The sequence below is a fragment of the Oncorhynchus kisutch genome, linkage group LG5, assembly GCF_002021735.2.
Source record: "Oncorhynchus kisutch isolate 150728-3 linkage group LG5, Okis_V2, whole genome shotgun sequence".
Lineage (NCBI taxonomy): Eukaryota > Metazoa > Chordata > Actinopteri > Salmoniformes > Salmonidae > Oncorhynchus > Oncorhynchus kisutch.
The window spans coordinates 34,780,069-34,804,097 of NC_034178.2; the positions used below are offsets into that span (position 1 = coordinate 34,780,069).

Here is a 24,029-nt window from a genome sequence, read left to right on the forward strand (position 1 = left end):
ATTTTCAGGACAAACTCTTAAAAACCTGTATGTGACTATTCTTAGTTATATTTCATTAATCACATTTTGTTCAATATGGGGAAATACATTTCCCAGAATGCATTAGTTTCACTCTCAGGTTGACCCCGAGGACTTAAACAATAAGCCAAACAAATTAAAGGGTTGGTGGAAATATAATGGTCCATTCTAAGCAACAAGGTTAAGAGTATATCAACATTGTTTCCAGAGAAAAGTGATATATTCTTTGGTGTATGGAAGTGTGACCTGTCAGATTCAATGAAACTCTCATGTACTATGACTGAATTTCTTTGAACTTCACTGAATTAAATTATTCTTCCTGTTACTAAAACTCAAATTGTACATCCTGTGGGGTGTGACTAATTAAATTCCAATTTCAACTCATGAGTTGAATGGGAGTCCATTCCAAATTTCTGAATTGAGGCCAAGCCTGATGTATAGAGAATAGGCCTTTATTTCCCATAAATATCACTCATATTATATACTGTATATTCCCTACACATATTCTCTATAATAATATAGTTTTGAAGACAAAACTCTGCTTCGGGCTAATTCCGCTCACAGTTTTGTGAGGTTTCAAAAGGAAGCCAGATGCAGAGGTAGGGAATATGACATGAGAATATGACGAGTAAGAGTTAGATTCTCTGAGAAGCTGGTGAGTTTCCATAATTTATTTCCTTAACTGGCTTTATCCGCTGGTGTGGCTAGCTATAGTTTGCGGAAAAGGCAACAAATGACAGGGAGAGATTAGCAACCACAGGCTGGGTCCAGCCTGCTTGATATAGTCCTTCCAGATCTGTCATGTCTATTCCATTCAGACTTTCAGCCTTCTTCTTTGAGAAGTCATCTCTTTGTGTTTTTAATATCGTAGGCACCAAAGAATAGATCCAGTAGTATGTTATTATCTGGAAATACCTACACGTTTATCAAACTATGTATGTGCTCTTGAAGTCAACTAAAGTCAACTACATTGTGTAGGATGAGAACAGGAAATATACATTATTTACAACTACATACTATAGATTCAAGTATGAAATTCAAAGGGATTACAATGGCTTCTTTTAATTGTGCAAGGGTAGCAGGACTAGGATTCCAAGCCAAGTTGGATGTTTCACTGCCATCAGAGTTGTAAGCCATTTCCAAACTCTACTAGCAAAGAGCTTCGAGAGACAATGTGACATTAGCAGTATTTTTAGAGATACACTCTTCAGATCAACACTCTCTGGGAAACAGGACAAGGTATTCCTGATATGTTGCACATAGTTGAGGCTGAAAAATAGTCACTCCAGAAACTGTATTTGTTGAGCACATGCACCCCCTAATGGCATATGAGAATACAGCATGGCCAATCTGAATGTATCATTTACTCTGTGTTCTCACTCTCTGTGTTGTACTATTGTCAGTGAATCACATAAAACAAAAACACGTAAAACATGAATATGTTTTATTATTTAGTGCATGCCTGAAACTTCAGCACAGCAAGGAAGGAACGGAACACTTAAAGAAAATGTCAAATGAAAACAGGTTTGGTTTAACTTCTTGGAGCACACTAAATAAAAACAATATTTTAGAATCTTCAATGTTATGTAAAGTGTCCATTTGGAAAGAATGTATGTAGTTGGTCCTAGGGTATACAGGGTAACACACAAACCTAAAAACACAAAAACAATCTATCACACAAGCTGTATTTTTTCCCATTCACTCTTAGCTTATCAGGTCCATTTAAAGCATCTCTAGTCTTGAACGCAACACCCTTTACCAACGTAAAGAAAAAAAAAGAAAACCATCAATATGAAAAATATCATAAAATGTTATTATATGTATCACTTTTAAAATGTAAAAAGAAGGGCGCAGGACAGGAGACGTGAGTAGTAAAACAGCTCACCAAGCTACGTATTGATTGCCCAAAAACAGCAATATCCAGGGCTACTAATCAGGTTTCTGTCAGTGCACAAGCAGACTGGGCTTATGTAAACAAACTATTCAGTTCTATTTTCATTGATTTTGCGTTTATATGTGCTGGGTTTATATGTGCTGGGGGTAAAGTAGATGTCGCTCCTATTCCACCACTCACTGGCATTTCTTCATGATGAGAGTGCCGACCAGTACTCCTGAAAGCAGCATCACCCCAACTAGCAGCCATTTTTTTAAGCTCTCCTGGGACCGTCGGACGTCTGCAGCTGCATCTCTGCCGAAGATCTCCGCAAAACGGTCCTTTCAGGGAACAGAGAGAGGAAGATAAATACAGTGAACTATGTGTTAGCAAACTCATCAGTGTATCCCAATACCCCTCTGTAGCTTCTCCTTTTAGGGTAGTCGATCATGGTATCCTCAATTTCAGAGAGTGGGTGCAGCAAACGAGGCACACACACACACACACCATAGTGTTGACAATGAGAATGTATTACAAAATTCCATAACAAGGATATAGAATGTGTGGATGTATAATATCAGCTCTAACCTACCCATCCTCCTTGGCTCTGGATCCAGGGCTGGATATGGTTGTCCAGGTAGGTGGCCATCCAGTCTGCGATGCGCGTCACCAGGTGGCTCATATCCTTCTCAACACACTCAACGCACAGGGCCCCGCCAAAAGCAAACAGGCCCACCACGCGACCCCAGTTGACCCCGTCCCTGAACACTTCGTCCATCACGCTCTCAAAGCTGTGGTAGGCTGTGGCAGGGGTGATGTGGAGCTGGGAGCAGAGGTCACTGAAGGCACGGGTGTAACGCAGCTCAAACTCATCCACTGAGTCCCGTAGTGCTGCTTTCACCGCCTCAATTCCCCCTTGTGCAGAGGAAGGCATACCCAAATTGCTTCTGCCGTTCCTGTTGTTCCCCAAAGACCCATTTGCAATGGCTTCATCCCCCTCAGTCCGTCCACTTGCACCCTCCAGCACCAACTGACAACATGGATAATTTCTCTGGGACAGTTTATAGCTTATAAAAAACACCACCAGTTCCCTGTTACTGTAAGACATATTTTCCACCTTCTATGCACCCTCTTTATCCATTGACTCTACACTATTTGGAATCGCAGGGCTCTCCTGCCAATCCTAACACTGTAACTGGAATGAAGGCTTGCCCTCTGGCAGTTTCCTCTGGGCTGCAACAAGTAATCACACTCTGGAAGAAAAGAAACACACACACACAAATTCTCAGATGCAGATGAAAACACTGTGGATTCTATTGGTCATTAAGAATGAAACTCTCTGCCCCAGCAGCATCACAATCACCTAGAAATAATGTAAATCAATATTATGATCTACTGGTCCTTACATAAACCAATATAGAAAGTCTTGCTAAATCCAGGTCTGTTGGGTAAGGTAGAAAAAAACAACATGCATCTCCAAATAAGCCACTGACACATGTATGAAACTAATTACGCAATTAATACCATTAATGTCAGGTAGCAAGCTAGCTGTTTTTGTTAACTAAATGCAGTGGAGGCTTCTTAGAGGAAGAAGGGGAGGACCAGCTTCCTCAGTGTTAAAAAAATAAATACATCTAAATCTACATTTTTTTATAAAACTATACTAATTATATTTACATGTCACCAAATAATTGAATAAAACACTGTTTCGCAATGAAGGACTACAGTAGCCTCAAAAGCACTCTGTAGTGTAGCACCATGATGTACACAGAGGGCAGCTAGTTTCCATCATCCTCTGGATACACTGACTTCAATACAAACCCCAGGAGGCTCATGGTTCTCACCCCCTTCCATAGACGTACACAGTAATTATGAGACCTTCCGGAGGACGTCCTCCAACCTATCAGAGCTCTTGCAGCATGACCTGACATGTTGTCCAACCAATCAAAGAATAAGATAATGAATCTAATACTGAAAGCATAAGCTACAGCTAGCTAGCATTGCAGTGCATGAAATGTGGTGAGAAAAACTCTGAAAAACAATAGCTTAAAAGTTAACTAATTAATTTCCTCCCAACTGAATGAGAAGCAAGAGAGAAGGAGCTATACATTTTGTTTTATTTTTTTCACTTTCACTTACTTAGCTAGCAAATGCAGCTAGTAAGCATCCCTCTGTTTGGGTAGGCTAAACTATGTTAGCTAGCTGTGTCTATCCAACACTGGAACTCTTCTAAGTCAAGGTAAACGTTTGGTTTTGTATATTTATTTCTACCAGGGAACACGGGTGTAACTGCTAGCTAAACTGCTTCCTGACTGTACACTCATGGTACTGCATGATTGTAGCGGGTTTACTAACAAGTTAGTTCCATTAGCTATGTTGACTATGACATTGGCTAATATGGTGACAACAATGTAGGCTGTGTGTAGCGGTTAGCAGTTATGATATGAAGGTTTGGCTTGGAAAAGTCTTTTCACCTGGTCACAGGCAGCTGATGTGCACTGAAGTCCATACATGAAGAGAAAATGTGAGAGGAGGATGTGGCTGCTATTAAAGTGAACTGTGTTTGATCAGAGCTGTATTCATTTAGCCGATTCTGTTGAAAAACGTTTCTTAAACGGAACAAAACGGGAATAAACATCACTGCATTTGTCAAATATAAACTCTCGATTGCAACTGGACTAATGATTACACCCTAGATCAGCTAGATGCAGGCACGTGTGCAAGACGGTATTGAACGTGTCACTGTCACCTTGATTACTCACATTTTTCTCTCAACCTACGTTGTAAACTTTCATTCATAGGCTAGGTTGTAGCAACCTCATGATGGGTATATAGAAAATTCGAGTATCATGTAGTAGCCGGAACCTATCGATGTTACATTGAGCTGGGTGAATGGAATACGAATGGCAGTCGTTCAATATGCTGTAATAGTAATAAGGCCATACTCATTTTAAAACGGCACCGACCGCAACAGATCTAAAGCGTTTAATTTCCACCAAACAATGCGCTTTCTTCGCTAGATAAAATGAAACGGCTAATATAGCTATTGTTTACATTATGGCACGTTTAACAAGTTGCATAACCTAGCTACTAGTAACAAATTGTCAAAATGTGTTTGCTTTCCTGCTGCGCAATAGCCATATAAATGGATTTCCCAGCTCAAAAACAAACGTATTGAGATCAAGTTAATATCACCTGGAGTAAAAGTGACAACCAAGCAATAATTTCTCAATACGGTATGCATAAAATAAGTGAATATATGTAGCTAAATTATACGTATAAATTAGCATCGTTGCTAGCAAGCTAGAAATGACAGCTTCATATATTGCTTAGCTACACACTGTACAAGCTTCCGATCTCCATAGTAATATTTTATAACCCAATCATTAAAAATACCATGGTCTGTCATACTTACAATTGCAACTAAGACTGAAGCACCTTTCAAGGGAGAGGTATCGATTTTTTCAAAGGTGGATTCCTTTTTGTGCATAAAGGCATATAGAATATCGACATATTTGCAGCAGCGAAAAGGCCATTAATGCACGTTGGCCATTGGCCAGTTCTCTCAAGTAGAGACGGATGTTCCGCCTTTTCACAAAATTAACAACCAATCAGACTATGCACAGCGGAAGTTGAGACCTGTGTTCAAAATGTCACAGTGCAGATATTCTGTGTTCTGATATTTATATCAATGTAAAAAAAAAGATATTTATATCAATGTATTCCCTCAGATTTTGTACAAATATTTATCTTTATAAATAATCTACTTACCCTTTCATTGAGGGTATATTACTAAGAGTTGACCTTTTCAATTTACCAAACATTTAATGAAAATGTAACAAACATTTTTACTTTAATAAATGAATTGTGCAATGGAATATATTTGCATAACAGAAGGGCACAATGACGTGATACTAGTGTTGATCAAATGAGAAGGTTAATTGCAAACAGCTTTATTAAACAAAAGTGAACATAGGCATACATATTACCCTGCTATCTCTAAAATGTAAATGACAATAATACATCATATGGGTGGACAACCCATATGCCTATATGAAGAGTGAAAGTTTTTTTTATTACACTTAAAACGGTGACATTAGTCTGAATGTATGCATAATCTAATGTAGGCCTAAATATGTACAATGTTACAGCCAATATTAGTTACAGACACCATACATTTTATTTTGCACCATTGTTTAGCTCACTTCAGCAAACGTTTATCTGGAGCCAGAAGTTAAGTTTGTTTCTATACTTGTGTAGTTCCTAATTCATAAGTCATTGTTCTTTACTTAAACTGCGCATCCCACTGACTTTATGAAGTCTTCATTTGTCCTGTCAGCCTCTCATACTTTCTTATAACCGAATAATTGTAGTGTGCAATGATTACCTGCACCAAACCCCCGTTATACTTTGTGTACCGCAGGTCTTTTAGACTTCTCATTTTGATGTCTCATGTTATCAAACCAAGGCACCTTCTCTCTTGAAGGCCCATCAATGCTTGGAGTTCTCTCTTCTGGCAGGTTTGATTTCTCTTAAGATGTGACATCCACAGATTTGTGTGTGTCAACTTCCCCATTCTTAACAGAACAGTCCTCTTGTTCTGACTCACTATCAGACGAGTCAATTGATATGGGTTCTGTCACTTCTGTGTAAGTACTTAGCTTGAGGGTACAGTTAATTGTCTCGCATCGTTTGCTTTGGTCTGTGTTAAGTGTCGGCCTAGACTTAAAGGCTTTCTCCACTGAGGTGACAGGGAGCTTGGTTTTCTCCTCAAAGTCCATGTCATGCTTCAGTCCCTTGAGTGCCTGCATGTCAAAGCCAAGTAGCACTTTCAATTTCCTGGTCTCACAGTCCCTCTCACATGACCTCCTTCGGTGAGCGAAGTGACTGGCAATGTCAGACTTCCAGAGCCACAGGCTTGCAGACAGCTTCTCTTCTTCCTGTGAGGTTAGATAGGGACGACGATTGAAATAGGCTGAGAGGAAGGCTTTTCGTGCCTCATAGGTCTTGTGCTCATAGCTTCTGGGTTCCAACACTAGATCCACAGCCTCCCCTGGCTTGTCCATGGGGTAATATCCAACATCATTGTTAATCTTCATCCTCTTGGAGTCAGACATGGTTTGTGTGGGTAGCTGACGCTTTAAGAACCCTGCACCAGAAGAGTTGAGTGTTAAGGCAGACTTTGGTCCCGGACCCTTCTGGGCCCTGCCCACAGCTCGGCACTGCACAAGATGCAGAGTGATCGTGGAGGCCACCATGTTGCTGGTGTAGACACCCAAACAGTGGATGCACTTGTACGTCAACTTCTTCTCCACAGGGTGCATCGTCTGAAGCACTTGGTGTCGTTCCCTCAGATGCTGTGCCAATGCATCAGAGATGGGACCCTTGAGGATGGTGAAACACAGTGGGCATAGGGTCTTGCCAACCTCATTGCTGCCAGATACAGTGGCTTGACTTCTGGCAAGCATGTCATTCTTTCTTTCTGGCATCTTTGAAGGCAGACTCTTCACTGGAGCAAGGAAGCTGTTCTGAGCATGGGAAGCCATAGACTGCTCCTGGGCAGCTACAGGTTCCTTCATGTTATAGGTTATAACAATAAGCTGTATGATCTTGTTCTTAGCCTGCCCAATTGTGAGGTCAAAGGTTAGCGGGGAGGCAGCTGGAGGACCAACAAAGTCATCTGGGTGAGCCTGACCCACATGATCCAGCATTTTCTCCACATTATTGAAGCTGGCATGACACTGTGGGCAGGTGAGCCCATGGATCAGCATGTGGTTAAGCAACGTGTCACTTGGCAGATAACGGTTGCAAAGCAAACACTTACTGGTGAAGTTGTGGATCTTCATGATGAACTTTGCAATTGCCCATACCTTCTTAGCCTTGTGTGCCTTCTCAAAATGAGCACTGTACAGGTTTTCAGGGAAGAGCTCATTGCAGACCGTGCATATCTTCCACTTCTGTGTTTGGGATGTAAGACTAGCGTTAGCACCAGAAACCTGCTTTCCTGAGGGTGACGTTAAGTTATTGGATAAGGAGGCTCTGCCTTCTCCCAACCCACTATGGCCAGGAATGGTCAAACGCTGGCCAGCAATAGAGGACTGACTGGTCATATTCTTCAGTCCAGAAGGCCCCTGCTTTTGATGGGCCCCCACCATATGGCTAACCTGTTCAGACGTCAGAGTACGACCCCCAGTCACCACAGAACCCTTCTGGGTCATACCATAGCTTTGGGGTCTAGACACCACAACATTAGCATGTCCAATCATGGTTGTCACCTGAGAGCCAATGCGCTCATGATATTCAATGACATGCTGCACTAACGCCTCATAGCTACGGGTGGAGAACTGACAGCGCTTACAGAGGATGTTGTTACCATTGACAGCATTGGCTCCATTTTTGACTGATGTTTCTGAGACCATGGCAACATAGGGTGAGACCACATGCTGGAAGTGCTCCCTGTAGATGTGCCTTCGCACAACATTGTACAGAGGGTCCCGGTAGGTACACTTCTTGCAATAGTACATTGCCCTCTCCACCTTGTTATTTGCGCCCATAGCAGCCCCCTGGTAGGCACCCAGACCCTGACGCACCGCACTGGATATGTGGAAGACCTTGACATGAGTTTCCATAGTCTTCTTGCTCGCAGTGAAAGTGCAGTAAGGGCAGTTCAGCAGGATGCGGCTCTCAAAGTTGTTCCTGTGGACATTTCGAAAGTGGTTCTTGTAGCCTGAGTAGTACTTGGAAGAGAAATGGCACTCTGTGCAGCAGAAAGGCTTTGACCGGTACTCCTGTAAGACACAAATACCCAGGAGAGTTTAAGAATGGGACACTGCACCAAATTTTTTAAATTTGTTTTGTTAATGATTGCTCCTTCATCCAAAACTAGTTTGATTTATGATTGTGACCAACAAAGAAGCACTATAATCATTACATGCCCCAAAATAAGTGGTAATTGAATAACCAATCTTTAAATTGACTAGTGCGAGTGATTTACCTGTGTTTTGGAGAATGACGGATCCCATGAACAAAGTTCCAGGCAGACAGTATTCTTCACATAATTCTCATCTGGGCAAAATTCTTTGAGGTCCTATGTGAGAGGGAAGAGCAATTTGATCAGAAATCACAAAACTGTATGCTGGATCATGTCAAATTGGAATACATGCCTATTCATTTCTACCACCACAATGGTTGAGAGCACAAGTGACTACAAAATTATAAATGAAACTCACAGAAGTAACAGACACACTTCAACCAAAACCTTAGTGATAGGTAAAAGCTATGAAAAATAAACATTTAAGCTCACCTCCGCTTGCTCCTTGCAGTACTCCAGTCCAATGTCACTAAGTGCCTTCTTCACCTGTTTCCTTGCTCTTCGTATGCTAGTGAGGTTGTTCACAGGGAGTTGATACATCTTTCCAGTCTGCAAGAAGAATAAATCAGGGAGAATTCTATTAGTACTCATGTCAAACCTATATGGCCTACATCGTTACAGTTGATGGTTAGCTAGCTAGTGAATTTTAGCTATATTCGCATAGACATGACATCAGTCAAAACAAGACATGGTATCAAGAATAAGATAAAAATAGCTGAAATGAGCTACCTACGATTCCCTGCATGGCAGCTTCTTGTCATTGTTGCTAGCAATCTGGCCACCCAGAATCACAACACACAGACTTTGCCACATTGAATAGCGTGCATCGTTTGTGACGTTGTCAGCTAACCAATCAATAACAATTTTCTTATACTAATTTATGAATAAGATTTTTTGTTGTTGTTTGATTCGGCACATTTTTCTATAAATTGTTGAACATAATAGACTCCAGTCTACAGGCATATCAAAGTTGCAGAGTGGGATCTCAGCTAGTTAAAAATTATAACATGGCACTGCAATGCAAGTTTTAGATTGGTTATCCTAGCGAGTTATCTATACTTGTAGTAATAATGGGCAAACCAACCAGGCCCTTACAGCACGTGCCCATAGGCTCTGACCTCCAGGGGGAACCCATTGATTTTGATAGTCACTAAGATATCATTAACATAGCATAAGTCATGGCAAAATGTGAAGTCCCGTAACACTTGACTTGTGTGTGTGTGTGTGTGGGGGGGGGTCATAGAGCAAAAAAGAACACCACTGTGATTGTCAGAGTCTCCCCTTTCCATAGAGTGGTCAAAAAAATGTATAGGCCAAACCCTTCGGACGCTACAGACATTTCTGTGAGAAGAAGCTTGGCCACCTTCGACCGCAGATGTGGAAAACAGACATAGGCGGATGCGGCGGACTGAGACGCAGGCCACTCAAACTGATCTCTCTAGCTTAAACTGACTGATTTTGATGGGGATTTTTAATTATTTACTTAAACTAGCACGGAACCCAAACAAGTTGTGCGCGTGCGCCATCATGCATAAATGTATTTTGTCCACCCACACAAAACGCAATCACAACACGCAGGTTCAAATATCAAACAAACCAATTACATTAATTTGGGGACAGGTCGAAAAGCATTATACATTTATGGCAATTTAGCTAGCTAGCGCTTGTTAGCTAATTTGTCCTATTTAGCTAGCTTTCTGTGGCTAGCTAATTTGTCCTGTGATATAAACACTGAGTTGTTATTTTACCTGAAATGCACAAGGTCCTCTACTCCGACAATTAATCCACACATAAAACGGTCAACCGGATGAAATAATTGAATAATATAGATCTAAATGTATTTTGCAACACTTGTGGTGGCCAGCTTGTTAAGGATTAAAACTGCAGAAAGGTCTCTCCGCCCCATGACAAAATTAGCAGAATTGCTTGTAATGTGTTATAAAATGTAAAAATTATCCACCCCATGGAAAAATGTGTGATATTGCAGGAAATTAACGTTAAAATGTCCATTTCTGTCTACACTGTCAAGAGGGGGGCCACTTTTTTATTTATTTAAAGGGCCCACTTAGGGCACCCAAAAAGCTAGAGCCGGCCCTGCTTACAGATTAAACATTATGGAGTTTTTAAAGCCTCTGATGTAAAGGTCCCCTTTTCAGCCTGTGAAATCTGAAACCACTTGAAGCTGGGGTGTCCCTCCTAACATTTCATTTTCTTTTCAACTCCTGGCTGAATCCTACATCACCAACAAAGCATATGCCTGCAATCCTTACATCGTAGCGCAGCAAGAGAGTGTGGTTTCATCGCGGTAGCACATTCAGAAATCAAATTATAGCCATTACTCTAAAATAATTCATACACGTTAAACAAAAAAACGCTGTCATAGACGGAAAAGATTAATATGAGATGAAAGTCGAGTTCCTAACGAGTTCAGGAAGACAAGCTAAAGCTCTTTGAATCGTTCACAGCTATCGGGGGAATACATTTTGATTAAGAGACATTTATAAAATCTGCACATTTTGTTTAACACTAAACATACAAATATACATTTTACAGTTATAAGGAAGGTGAAATCTTGTTAGTTGTTTTAGAATTTGAATATGCATTATTTAGAAAGTATACAAGTCATTTCAAGCCTTATTCATACAGTTTTGTTGAATAGGAATGAAATATATCATATTTTCATCATATTTGTACTGGGTACTTGAGCTTCTGTCCTCAAAGGTGACTACACCTCAGCAATGTATAACTATTTTTTATCGGAAAGGTGAGATTTTAACCTTTGAGTATGCAGCATTACTAGTTATTGTTAATGGCCCTCTCATGATAAATAATTACTTTTGAGGATATTGTAGAGGACATTTCGATTACATTTAGTTACCTTTAACTGGTTTAAAGGAGCCATGGGTAAAGCCAAAATGTCATAAACATACCAACTAATTATCTCGCAATTAAGCTTTTAGATCCAAAGTCAAATATATGTCAACAATCGTTCCTCCAAAAAGGACCATTCTATGGAGAACATTTCGTGAAAATCCTCAAAAATATGTTTTATGCCCATGTTTCGTATAAAATCACTCTGATGCCTTAGCTATGAAGTTAGTTATGATTATTTGCAGTTGAAAATCATAGCTAAATCCCAAGAAAGCCGCATGGATGGCACAGAAGTGATGGGACTTTAGTTCTGGCACAACAGTATTTATTTTCAACATATATTTTGGCCTAGCTAGCTAGTGATGTCGTGACTACAGCAAGCTAAACCTGGTAATAATGGTAGCGTTCAGTCAAAGATTTTGAGACGACTATCTAGCTAACGTTAAATTAGCTAGCTAACTTGGCTTAGTTGTGCCTGCAAGTTAGGCTTTTGAACTTATGGTACCTAAACTAGCTATATTGTTAACAGTAAAAAGCTAGCGACTATTTCCAAATGTCAGTGCACTGAACAGTCTGGGTAGTATATCGCTAACGTTAGCTATTGTTACCGTGAAAGGGCATAATTTTTAGCAAGCATAGAAGCCAGCTAACGTTAGATCTCTGGTGTTGGTAAGCTTGCTAACCACGATGGTTATTTAGAAAACGTTGTTAAACACAATACATGACTGTAAACTGAAGTAGAAAATACACATCATGGATGCTAGTTACTATTTAACTGACTTGCTAGCTGACGTCTGGGGTTAAGCTTAGTAGAAAGCGAGCTGGCTAGCATGCAGTAGTTAGCCAACGTCCAGCCGATCAGTTAGCTAGCGTAGCCATGCATGTTTGTCAGCTAGTTAACGATAGTTGCCTCACATAACGTAGCTAGCTAATGTTAGCTAGCTAATTATAAAACACATTTTGGGTCTTTCCTCCAACCAATCTTACCTGGTATGTCCCCGAACCCGACCACAAAACAACTGGGAGCCCAAATGCTAGTTTACAAGTAACGTTAGCTCGCTAGCTGGCCAACGATTGAATCCAACTCAATGATGCAGTAGTTGTTCGTCCTCGCCAAGCCGGTGTTGCTGCTTAGCTAGCTAGCCGAATCTCTGTGCCATCTGCAATATGTTAGATTACTTTCTAACAGACTAAATATTTGTGATACATGCTAGTGCATATTAGATAAAAATACATTGGACTGTTACAATAGACTCTGATAATCATCAATAAATCCTTCCCTCCTGAATGTTCCCAACTAACCCCAACCAAATCAACAATACAATCCAAAATGGCGAGGAGAAAAAGACGGAAGTGAATGTTTGGGGATGAGAAGTTTTTCATTTACGATTTTTTTTTCTGATATACGTGCTTTCTTTAGCACTGAGTATGTAATTGTTTCAAAGGTCACAACAATGATCCTTACGTGTATAATTAAGGAAAGTTTCATTAGAAGTATGTTTTACTTGAACTGGACCCACCCACATAATCCAGGATATGTGGGCCCATGGAATACTACTGCCTTTTTGATATATACTGAACAAAAATATAAACTCAACATGCAACAATTTCAAAGATTTTACAGAGTTACAGTTCATATAAGGAAACCAGTCAATTGAAATAAATCCATTAGGCTCCAATCTAAGGATTTCACATGACTGGGAATACAGATATGCATCTGTTGGTCACAGATGTATATAAAAAAAAGTAGGGGCGACACGTGGATCAGAAAACCAGTCAGTATCTGGTGTGACCACCATGCAGAGCGACACATCTCCTCTGAGTTGATCAGGCTCTTGATTGTGACCCGTGGAATGTTGTCCCACTCCTCGTCAATGGCTGTGCGAAGTTGCTGGATATTGTTGTGAACTGGAACACGCTGTCATACATGTTGATCCAGAGCATCCACATCAAATCAAAATCTATTGGTCACATACACATGGTTAGCAGATGTTAATGCGAGTGTAGCGCAATGCTTGTGCTTCTAGTTCCGACAGTGCAGTAATATCTAACAAGTAATCTCACAATTCCCCAACAACTACCTAATACACACAAATCTAAAGAGGTGAATGAGAATATAAATATAAATATATGGATAAGCGATGGCCGAGCTGTCCTTGATTATCTTTTTGGCCTTCCTGTGACATCTGGTGTTGTAGGTGTCATGGAGGGCAGGTAGTTTGCCACCGGTGATGTGTTGTGCAGACCGCACCACCCTCTGGAGAGCCTTGCGGTTGAGGGCGGTGCAGTTGCCGTACCAGGCGGTGATACAGCCCGACAGGATGCTCTCGATTGTGCATCTGTAAAAGTTTGTCAGGGTTTTGGGTGACAAGCCAAATTTCTTCAGCCTCCTGAGGGTAAAGAGGCGGTGTTGCGCCTTCTTCACCACACTGTCTGGGTGGGTGGACCATTTCAGTTTGTCCGTGATATGTACGCCGAAGAACTTAAAACTTTGCACCTTCTCCACTGCTGTCCCTTTGATGTAAATAGGGGGGTGCTCCCTCTGCTGTTTCCTTTGTTTTGTTGACGTTGATTGAGAGGTTGTTTTCCTGACACCACACTCCGAGTGCCCTCACCTCCTCCCTGTAGGCTGTCTTCGCGTTGTTAGTAATCAAGCCCACTACTGTTGTGTCATCTGCAAACTTGATGATTGAGTTGGAGGTGTGCATGGCCACGCAGTCGTGGGTGAACAGGGACTACATTAGGGGGCTGAGCACACACCCTTGTGGGGTCATAGTGTTGAGGGTCATCAAAGTGGAGATGTTGTTTCCTACCTTCACCACCTGGGGTCGGCCCATCAGAAACTACAGGACCCAATTGCACAGGGCGGGGTCGAGACCCAGGACCAGCCTGATGATGAGCTTGGAGGGTACTATGGTGTTGAATGCTGAGCTGTAGTCAATGAACAGCATTCTTACATAGGTATTCCTCTTGTCCAGATGGGATAGGGCAGCGTGCAGTTTGATGGCGATTGCATCATCTATTGACCTGTTGGGGGCAGTATGCAAACTGAAGTGCGTCTAGGGTGACCGGTAAGGTGAAGGCGATATGATCCTAGACTTGTCTCTCAAAGCACTTCATGATGACAGAAGTGAGTGCTACGGGGCGGTAGTCATTTAGTTCTGTTATCTTTGCCTTCTTGGGTACAGGAACAATGGTGGCCATCTTGAAGCATGTGGGGACAGCAGACTGGGATAGGGAGCAATTGAATATGTCCGTAAATACACCTACCAGCTAACATCCCAAACAGGTCTGGCCATGGAAGAACTGGGACATTGTCAGCTTCCAGGAATTGTGTACAGATCCTTGCGACATGGTGCCGTGTATTATCATGCTGAGACAGCCTATAGGGATGAGGTCAGAGACCTGGCAGTGTGGTGCCAGGACAACAACCTCTCCCTCAATGTGAGCAAGACAAAGGAGCTGATCATGGACTACAGGAAAAGGCTGGCCAAACAGGCCCCCATTAACATTGACGGGGCTGTAGTGGAGCGGGTCGAGAGCTTCAAGTTCCTTGGCGTCCACATCACCAACAAACTATCATGATCCAAACACACAAAGACAGTTGTGAAGAGGGCACGACAACACCTTTCCCCCTCAAGAGACTGAAAAGATTTAGCATGTGTCCCCTGATCCTCAAAATGTTCTACAGCTGCACCACCGAGAGCATCCTGACCAGTCGCATCACCGCTTAGTATGGCAACTGCTCGGCATTTGACCGTAAGGCGCTACAGAGGGTAGTGTGTACGGCCCAGTACATCACTGGGGCCAAGCTTCCTGCCATCCAGGACCTATATAATAGGCGGTGTCAGAGGAAAGCCCAAAAAATTGTTTTGTACACTGCTGCTACTTGTTGTTGGAGGCTTATGGTAGAGAAATGAACATTCAATTGCACATTTTAGTGTGGCCTTTTATTGTCCCCAGCACAAGGTGCACCTGTGTAATGATCATGCTGTTGAATCAGTTTCTTGATATGGCACACCTGTCAGGTGGATGGATTATATTGGCAAAGGAGAAATGTCACTAACAGGGATGTTAAAAAAATGGAGAGAAAGAAGCTCTTTGTGCATATGGAACATTTTCTGTGATCTTTTGTTTCAGCTCATATAGCCTTGTTTATATTTTTCTTCAGTATAGTTTTGGCAGGCACTGCCAATTTCTCTCTAGGCTAGCTACTGAAGCTAAATCATGAATAGACGTAATAATATTTAACAGGCTGAATCTACAACTCAGCTATCCAGAGCTCAACAACAAAGCCATGCACTGGGATAATTTTTATTTCAAGACTCCTAAGAAATTGGAAGTAGTTTACAGATATTTTTGTAGGCTACAAGGGTTGGGTTCAGACAGGCATCCTAATTCTAATCTTTTTAAGTAATTGATCAGTTGACAAATCAGATCTGCACTGGAAAAACTCTGATGTGAAAAGATCTGATTTTACTGGTCAAAAGACCAATTAGTAGATAAGATCATCATTGGGCTGCCTGTCTAAATGCAGCCAAAGATACCACAACTTTCCCATTTGGCACACAGCACACAATAGGGGAGTTAGTTCAGGAGATTTTGGAGGCTGATTTTGGAAGATTTTGAAGGGACTCCAAGTCACCCCAGTGGTTCCATGACCTCCAACACAACAGTGTGAGGTCCGGTCATCACCAACCTGGTGACCTGGCGGTAATCCAGGTGAAGAACGCTCCGCCCATTCACCTGGCACACAAACTGACGCACCTAGGCATTAGAAGTAGAAGTACAGGAGAATGTCATGATAAACACATATTCATATATTACTGTGTGTGTAACTATTTTTGTATGTGTTTGTGTTACCTTAACCCCTGCAGCAGCAGCAGGGCTTCCAGGATCGACTGCCTGCACGTAAACTGGAGCCACACCTCTGATCACAAAGCCCCAGCCCACTGCATCTCCCATCACCTGAGATGCAAAACACTGGTATGAGGGGGCTAAAACATATTTACTTCCCCAATAGAGACAAGACTAGAAAGAGGAAGGACATACAGTATATTGGCCTTATAGCTCACCGTCAACACTCTCTTGATGAAGGGTGCACCAGGGGACAGTAGCTCCTCACATGTTACATTCCTCTTAAGCACTGTCAAAACCAATGTAGAGTTTTCTTTTCGGTGTTTAAATACATGATTTTATCAATAGCATTGCTATACGATGTTGACCTCTGGGAGACTTGGCAGGTCAGAAAAAGTAGGCGCTCTTGCTCAATATTAACTATTTTTAAATGTTGTTATACTTTTTGGTTAAAACATTATGTTTTGCCCTTAATGGTCTTCATCAGAGACGAACTGCTTAGGGAGACTACATCTTTGTAAGCCTGAACGGAACTAATTATGTCAAAAAAGAACAGAGGGACGATCTGACCTGATTTTGGATTGCATCTCACCACTGGGGCAGAGGAGAGTGTGGCAGGGGGTAAATATCCACTAGCATGTAGCTGCAGAGAGTTCAAATTGGCCTGATGCACATTGGGTATCATCTTCAATGGTTTATTGGGCTGCATTGCTATGAGAGGTCAGACATAAATGCATGCATGTTTGCAAAAACAGCTCATCCACTGTGTCACAACAGTATAGGCAACCTTGGAAGAAATGTGCATATGAAGTATTTTAGAGCTCTTGCTTTGTTTTTATGTTTGCATTTACCAGATTGAAAACCACTGCTTTCCTCTTGTGGGGGGATCTTGGGCAGGACAAAGGGGCTGTCGGCATGGTTGTCCTCCAGTGCATGCACTGATGCACCTTCCTTTTTGTCTCGATCAGTTTCATTCAAGAGCTCAGACAGGTGGCGCCGGCGGCGAAAATTGATGCAGAACTGATACAGTAATCTACTGTCAAAGAAGTCGTACTTCTTTGACACTAATAGGAATTGGGAAGAGGAGAGAGGAAAAGCATCGTACTAATTTTCTGATAGAAGTAATTTGAGTAGGTGATCAACTGCGAGAGGCTATGGAAACAGTATTACCTCCAATGTTATCAGCCAAAGGTTAAAAGGTAACATAACTCACCATGCTGAATGATGCCATGCTCTAGCAAAGCACGGCAGAACTCCAAACCCTGGCGCCTACTCTCCGTCTCTCCATTCTGTAACAACCAGTCCATCAATTGGCAGCCAGGGATGGAGCGCTGGTATGCAACACCCTGCTCCTCCCTTAGTTGCAGAATGGAGTCTCTGCCTGTTATTAGACTGCAAAAAACAGACACACAAATCAGGTCACATCCATTTTGCACTCCAGAGACAGAATGAATGGAACAATTACACACAAACTTGTGTATACAGTTGGTAAAGTTTCAAGTTTCAGTCCGTAATCACCATAACTAGCACATACTGAGAACATAATACAGATGATGTGGTTACCCTAAGATGGGTTTGACCTCAGCAAGGACACTTGTTCCTAACAGATAGAGACCCCCAGGGTGAACAAAGTAGTTCTTACTGCTCATACAATCGTTGTCCTCGGATGAAGACCTTCACCTCGGTGTTAAATGGAAATGTGCCATCATCCTTACGGAAACGGTACAGCAATTTTGCATCCTTGAATATAGGGTGCTTGTCACAAACTAAAGAGATCAGAGTGGAAGAGAGACAAAGGAAACGTCCTGAGAGTGTCTTCATATTGCCCTACTTTATGGTTCAGCATTTTGGATCTCCCATATCAATTATCAATGTTAGTATCTTGGCAAAGCTCTTATGCTCTTGTGAGAAACTGCATTATAGGAGTTGGATATGCACTTTGTCCTGTGACAGGGCTATAAGGTCTTGGAAAAGCTACTATGCATTTTATATCCCCCGAGGAATGTTATTGTGGTGCCCTACCATGGTGCACAATGTCATGGTCCATCAGGTGTTGCATGAGGCAGACCGCTGCGGCCTGATCGGGAGCTTCCTTGTTGCTGATCAACCAGTCTGTAAGCTCTTTGGCTACAAAGCAGTTGGGGTAAGTGCGCAGATGGTACCGTCGATCCTTGATCAGTTTGCCATCATGCAGCCTCAACCTTGCAGTGAGGTAAAATGTTGAATAAAGCAGCTATAACTACTATAAGTAGACAAGGGCACATTAAGAAATATATTCAAACATGAATTGAATCAGTTTCAGTTGACATCTCTATATGATATTGTATCCCTTATAATTAAATGTTTACATTAAATTGGAAGGTCAGCTGAAGGAAATATGCAAACTACTATATCTGGAAGGAGCTTGTCGGATTTAGACAGTACGTTTCAACAGGTAGCATAACCATAAAGAAAGCCAATCTCTCTCTCTCTCTCTCTCTCTCTCTCTCACACACACACACACTTTCTCTCTCATACCTCAGTTGTTCTCCAGCAATCATAACTTTAGCCTTGTGCAGTCTGGCCATTGATTTTCTGTTTATGCTGCTTCCCATTTTCTCCATGTTCCTTTACTGTCACTGGTCTGAAAAAAACTACTCATTTCATTAGAAGCCTGTATGTTTACCAAATAACCAGTGCCCAGCAGCACCCTCTGACCATGTTGGATAGATGTTATGTATAAACACACACACACACAAACCGAGGGAGAGAAGGCTACAAGAAAGTACAATATGTGATGTGCTGAGAAAATCACAAGACACCATTATCATACTTACTTGGTATAGGCTACTGTGCATGCTCTTTACATTATTTTGGCAAGGTCACTATAAAAAAGCCAACATTCACATTTTGTTTTAATTTAAAAAGAGTGGGGTAGCTATCAGACAACTAGTTTTCATTCACAGTTCAGTACACACTGAGGGGCAAGAATGAAGTTTTACCTCATATCACCTCAAGGGGTCAGCATAGATCCATGAATAGAACATTTGGTTGCCCATTCTCAGGAGAAACGCCATAGAAATACAGTTATTTAGAATTAACCTATAGCTCTATGATCAAGCCTTTGTGCTTTTCATATAATGTAAGGAGAAATCAAATAATAACACATGCAAGTGGAATATAAACACTTATTTTCAATGGGCTACTCATGGATTAGAGATAGGATAGGCTATTTGTTTTTCTGGGTGGTGGTGCATTATTCAAAAAGCACAACAGCTCTATTAGAATTCTTAATTGTCTTTTTGCAGAATGAACTTGCACTTAAATATAAGCACCGTTGTCCAAATATAACCGTGACGCTTTTATGTTATTCATATGGAAAGTCATATGGTAATTTAGGACGACAAAATGTTTATTTACTAACCCTATTGACTACAATATATATATATCCCTGGACATATAGCCTACAGAATTAACATAGGCTATTTAATCCTGAGATGCTTTGCATTCCAGCATCAGTTCCTAAATTGTCTTTCAAAATAAACACTTTTAATACATCAATTGGCGAGGGAAAGTGTGAAGGAAAGAGAAACGTATGCACAAATTAAATAAAGAAGTAGGCCACAGTAGCCTAGAAAACGTGTACAATATGTCTGCAGGTCTATGTAAAAAAAAATGTGGGCTACATTCTACATTCAACCTCTGCTGGATTGTCAAAACACATACATCAGCTATTATGCAAATTGCCCTTCTCGTCGTCTTTTTATTGGAGAGGAGCATGGAGGTGTAGTCTATATCGTGTGACATCATGCAACGGTTCTTTATGAAGAAAGTGCGCTCGCAAGCAGAAACCAGTAGCGCTACACACATGCAGAGAGCTCTTGGCCCCGCCGTGGACTCTGAGCACTTTTCTTCTGTCCGATTAATAGTATGCGTTTCTAAACTTTTGAGTGAAGAGGACTGGTTTCTTTCCATTTTTGCGCACGCGTATTTTCACTGTAGATTTCATTTGACGGACTTACTGATTGTATAAAACGTCTTACCAATAGTGCAATTGTTGCAAAAGACTGCATGAGAGAATTGAGTTTTGTGACCCTTGGATGTGGCCAAGATAAATAGATCCAGAAAAGAATGACCGCCGAATCGCATACAAACCTGGGTCTGCCGAAAAACCCTTTGGGTTATGTCAGTGCGTTCGACTTGATGAAGTTCGATGTGAAGAAGGAGACAATGCAGGGGATCGACCGCTCATTCTTTGGGCCGTGCAGCGAGCTCCAGAGACCGGACTCAGTCTCCTCCACCCCGGTCAGCACCCCTTGCAGTTCGGTGCCCTCATCACCGAGTTATAATCCGGGTGAGCAAAGGAACCCTGATGATGATCTTTACTGGACGCCCAGCAGTGGAGGTTATTCTCAGCAAATGTATCCCAACACTTTTGGCCTGACACCTGAGGACGCTGTGGAGGCCCTCATCGGTACCACAGTCCACGGGCACCAACCCTCTCCACACGATCACCAACAGGCTCTCCAATCGGATTTCGAAGGGTACGGGGCGGCACATAACCTCAACGGTCATGCCCAGCAGTACCCTGGACTTAACCGTCAACCCGACGCCCTCTCGGGTCCCCCTGATATGCAAGATATGCACTGCCAAAATCAATATAACCACAACAAGCACGACCTCGACTACTCGGCTCAGCACTCACCCGACTCGCAGCTAAGTGCGCACCACCTCCATCAGCAGAATCGCCACGACAGACGACTCAACGTGGAGAGCGGCTTCTCCGACGACCAGCTGGTGTCTATGTCAGTGAGGGAGCTCAATCGGCACTTGAGGGGTCTGACCAAGGACGACGTGATGCGTCTGAAGCAGAAGCGCCGAACCCTGAAAAACCGCGGTTATGCACAATCCTGCCGCTACAAACGTGTTCAGCTGAAGCACGTTCTGGAGCATGAGAAGACCAGCCTCGTCACACAGGTGGAGCAGTTAAAGAACGAGCTCAACCGGCTGGCACGCGAGAGGGACGCATATAAACTCAAATGCGAGAAATTGACTGGTTCTAATGGTTACCATGAAACTGGGTCTACCAGTGACAATCCTTCCTCGCCCGAGTATTTTATGTGAGTTTATTCTTTGTAACAGCCACAAAATCTATTTTACTGATTTTTTTTTTATTGATATGCTTATTTGTTTTAACAATATTAATGATTTCATACTAGTTCTTGATGCAAACCTATCATCTAATTCAGCTTTTAAAGTTATTACGATAATAAGTCAGATTTGTAATATTAATCTATAATCAATCATGCATGCTGGACATGTATGGAACTGTCTATTTAGTAGGCCTGAACTTGGCTGTTGTAGGCTACTTTGCCACACACACACACATCTTCATGAACATACTTGAAATAGTTCCTCTTACTTTTGTTAAATTGAATAACCAGTCTGATTTATGAAATTACATTACATACGAGAATTAGAATATTAATTTTGTCTTCATGTAGGCTACTAGGCCGACTCTCAATCTTGTCTTACATTGATTCATCCACCGAAACACTTGGAAATGGTTTTACTTATTTGTGTTCAGATCTTCACTCAAGTGCTTTTCTGTGATAATTCTATTCTAACAAATATAATGCATACATGGTCTCCTTGTGCTGGACATCCTTTTACCCACATTGCATTTTGAGGACCTGGTTCTGCTGGCCAGATGTGGCTTAAAATTGTGTTGTTTTTCTTTCACAGACATTTTTGTTAATTGTTCAAGAAAAAGAGCTAGATTTAAAAAAAATATTATTGATTTATTATTGCCTGCAAATGACCATTTTTGTTACCTATCCAGCCATGTTGAAATCATTTGTCATCTGCTTTAGATCAATAAAGCCATTAATACTTCTTTGTGTTAGTCTGTTGAGTAATTGTTGGATCCACTTATAAACATTTTTCTGGCTCATTTATGTATCCTTTCATTGATTACATGACTAGATCATGGAAGCCAGTGGCTTTAGATTTCGTAAAATTTTCTTTCTCCAGAATATATATATTTTTTTAGAGACAAAGGTTTGCTTTATGTGGCCATATTGTTTTAACACTTAGCAGTACAATTATTATTTTACTCATGTCTGTATAAAGGAGAAGTGTAGTGCGACAGACAGACAAAATGGAAAGGAACCATGTAATCTTGCTTACTTTTAATTAGGCTTATTGATGTGGAAAGAAGGACAGTCATTACAACAAGAAGGAGCTCCATTAAACACCAAATTCAAAGCTGTGACAAATGTGTTTTATAAAAAAGGTTATTGAGTGATTGATTTAAAACAAATGTCTCTCCATTTACACTCCTTTCACCATACCATAACGTCTAGGATTCATTCCGTCTGAGAAAACAAGTGTGAACTTTGCACTTGGAGCATACACATTGTATATCAGGCTCCAAGAAAGCTGTGGAAGCATGGCTATATATATAAAATTGTATTTATTTATGTTTCACACACAGTCAACTGACCCGATTTTTTTTTTTTTATTATACAAAACTTCGGTCGAATAATAAACACTTTTGCATACAAATGCACTAATTTGGCTTGTGACAAATGAAAGTGGAGTGTCTCTTTTTTCTGTATGCTGACCTTTGACCTTCATTGATGGTTGCTTCCTGAGGGACCACTGGATGTGAAGACTCTGAAGACTCACTGGCTGGGGCTGTGTGGTGGAGATAATGCCCATTTCAGACAGAATATGTGGTATATTACCTGTAACATGTGTATATGACCCACCTTCAAACAGCGTCTTATTTACGACTTTCTTGCAGGTATACATACCCCTTTTATACATATCAGTGGGTAACTGGCAAAATGGGAGGGGTGGGGGGAGTTGTTAAACCATGGTGGCTGTTTGCAGTTCAAATTAGGGAGCTATTAAACAATGGAAGTGTTAATGAATTTACAGTGGTTTCGGAAAGTATTCAGACCCCTTGACTTTTCCACATTACAGCCTTATTCTAAAATATATATTTTTTTTAAAATGATCAGCAACCTACACATAATACCCCATAATGACAAAGCAAAAACAGGTTTTTAGAATTTTTAGCAAATGTATAAAATATTAAAACCAGAAAAAATATTCACATAAATATTCAGACCATTTGCTAGGAGACTGGAAATTGAGCTCAGGGGCATCCTGTTTGCATTGATCATCCTTGATATGTTTCTACAACTTGATTGGAGTCCACTTGTGGTCAATTAAATTGATTGGACATGATTTGGAAAGGCACAGACCTGTCTATATAAGGTCCCACAATTGACAGTTCATGTTAGAGCAAAAACCAAACCATGAGGTCAAAATAATTGTCCGTAGAGCGTTGAGACTGGATTGTGTCGGAGCACAGATCAGGGGAAGGGTACCAAAAGAATTCTGCAGCATTTAAAAATATATATTTTATTTATTTCACCTTTATTTAACCAGATAGGCCAGTTCAGAACAAATTCTAATTTACAACGGCGATCTGGCAAAGATAAAGCAAAGCAGTGCGACAAAAAACAACACAGAGATAACACATAGGAT

The 24,029-nt window shown here is 41.3% G+C and overlaps 4 protein-coding genes across 5 annotated transcripts; 1 reads left to right on the forward strand and 3 right to left on the reverse strand.

Annotated features, from left to right (window-relative positions):
• Window positions 1-1,445: 1,445 nt before the first annotated feature.
• LOC109890954 (bcl-2-like protein 1) lies at window positions 1,446-5,463 on the reverse strand. Its single transcript, XM_020483139.2, has 3 exons — window positions 5,307-5,463; window positions 2,484-3,144; window positions 1,446-2,232 (listed from the first exon to the last, which is right to left on the reverse strand). Exons 2-3 carry the CDS (start codon window positions 2,997-2,999, stop codon window positions 2,089-2,091), a joined length of 660 nt encoding a protein of 219 aa, XP_020338728.1. The 5' UTR covers window positions 3,000-3,144; window positions 5,307-5,463; the 3' UTR covers window positions 1,446-2,088.
• Window positions 5,464-5,808: 345 nt separating this feature from the next.
• Window positions 5,809-13,020, reverse strand: LOC109890955 (activity-dependent neuroprotector homeobox protein-like). Its single transcript, XM_020483140.2, has 4 exons — window positions 12,621-13,020; window positions 9,195-9,311; window positions 8,886-8,978; window positions 5,809-8,679 (listed from the first exon to the last, which is right to left on the reverse strand). The coding sequence occupies exons 2-4, from the start codon at window positions 9,300-9,302 to the stop codon at window positions 6,424-6,426; spliced, it is 2,457 nt and encodes an 818-aa protein (XP_020338729.1). The 5' UTR covers window positions 9,303-9,311; window positions 12,621-13,020; the 3' UTR covers window positions 5,809-6,423.
• A 2,911-nt stretch (window positions 13,021-15,931) lies between these two features.
• si:dkeyp-97e7.9 (DEP domain-containing mTOR-interacting protein) lies at window positions 15,932-21,371 on the reverse strand. 2 transcript variants are annotated; one of them, XM_020483141.2, is made up of 9 exons: window positions 19,008-21,371; window positions 18,513-18,691; window positions 18,133-18,256; window positions 17,704-17,882; window positions 17,342-17,554; window positions 17,061-17,201; window positions 16,709-16,779; window positions 16,497-16,601; window positions 15,932-16,400 (listed from the first exon to the last, which is right to left on the reverse strand). In XM_020483141.2, the coding sequence occupies exons 1-9, from the start codon at window positions 19,091-19,093 to the stop codon at window positions 16,275-16,277; spliced, it is 1,224 nt and encodes a 407-aa protein (XP_020338730.1). In that variant the 5' UTR covers window positions 19,094-21,371; the 3' UTR covers window positions 15,932-16,274. The 2 variants fall into 2 exon arrangements, with proteins under 2 accessions (XP_020338730.1, XP_020338731.1); XM_020483142.2 differs by lacking the exon at window positions 17,061-17,201 and having other exon boundaries at window positions 19,008-20,207.
• Window positions 20,268-22,364, forward strand: LOC109890958 (transcription factor MafB-like). The gene has a single exon (XM_020483143.2). It carries the CDS (start codon window positions 20,601-20,603, stop codon window positions 21,591-21,593), a length of 993 nt encoding a protein of 330 aa, XP_020338732.1. The 5' UTR covers window positions 20,268-20,600; the 3' UTR covers window positions 21,594-22,364.
• Window positions 22,365-24,029: the final 1,665 nt, after the last annotated feature.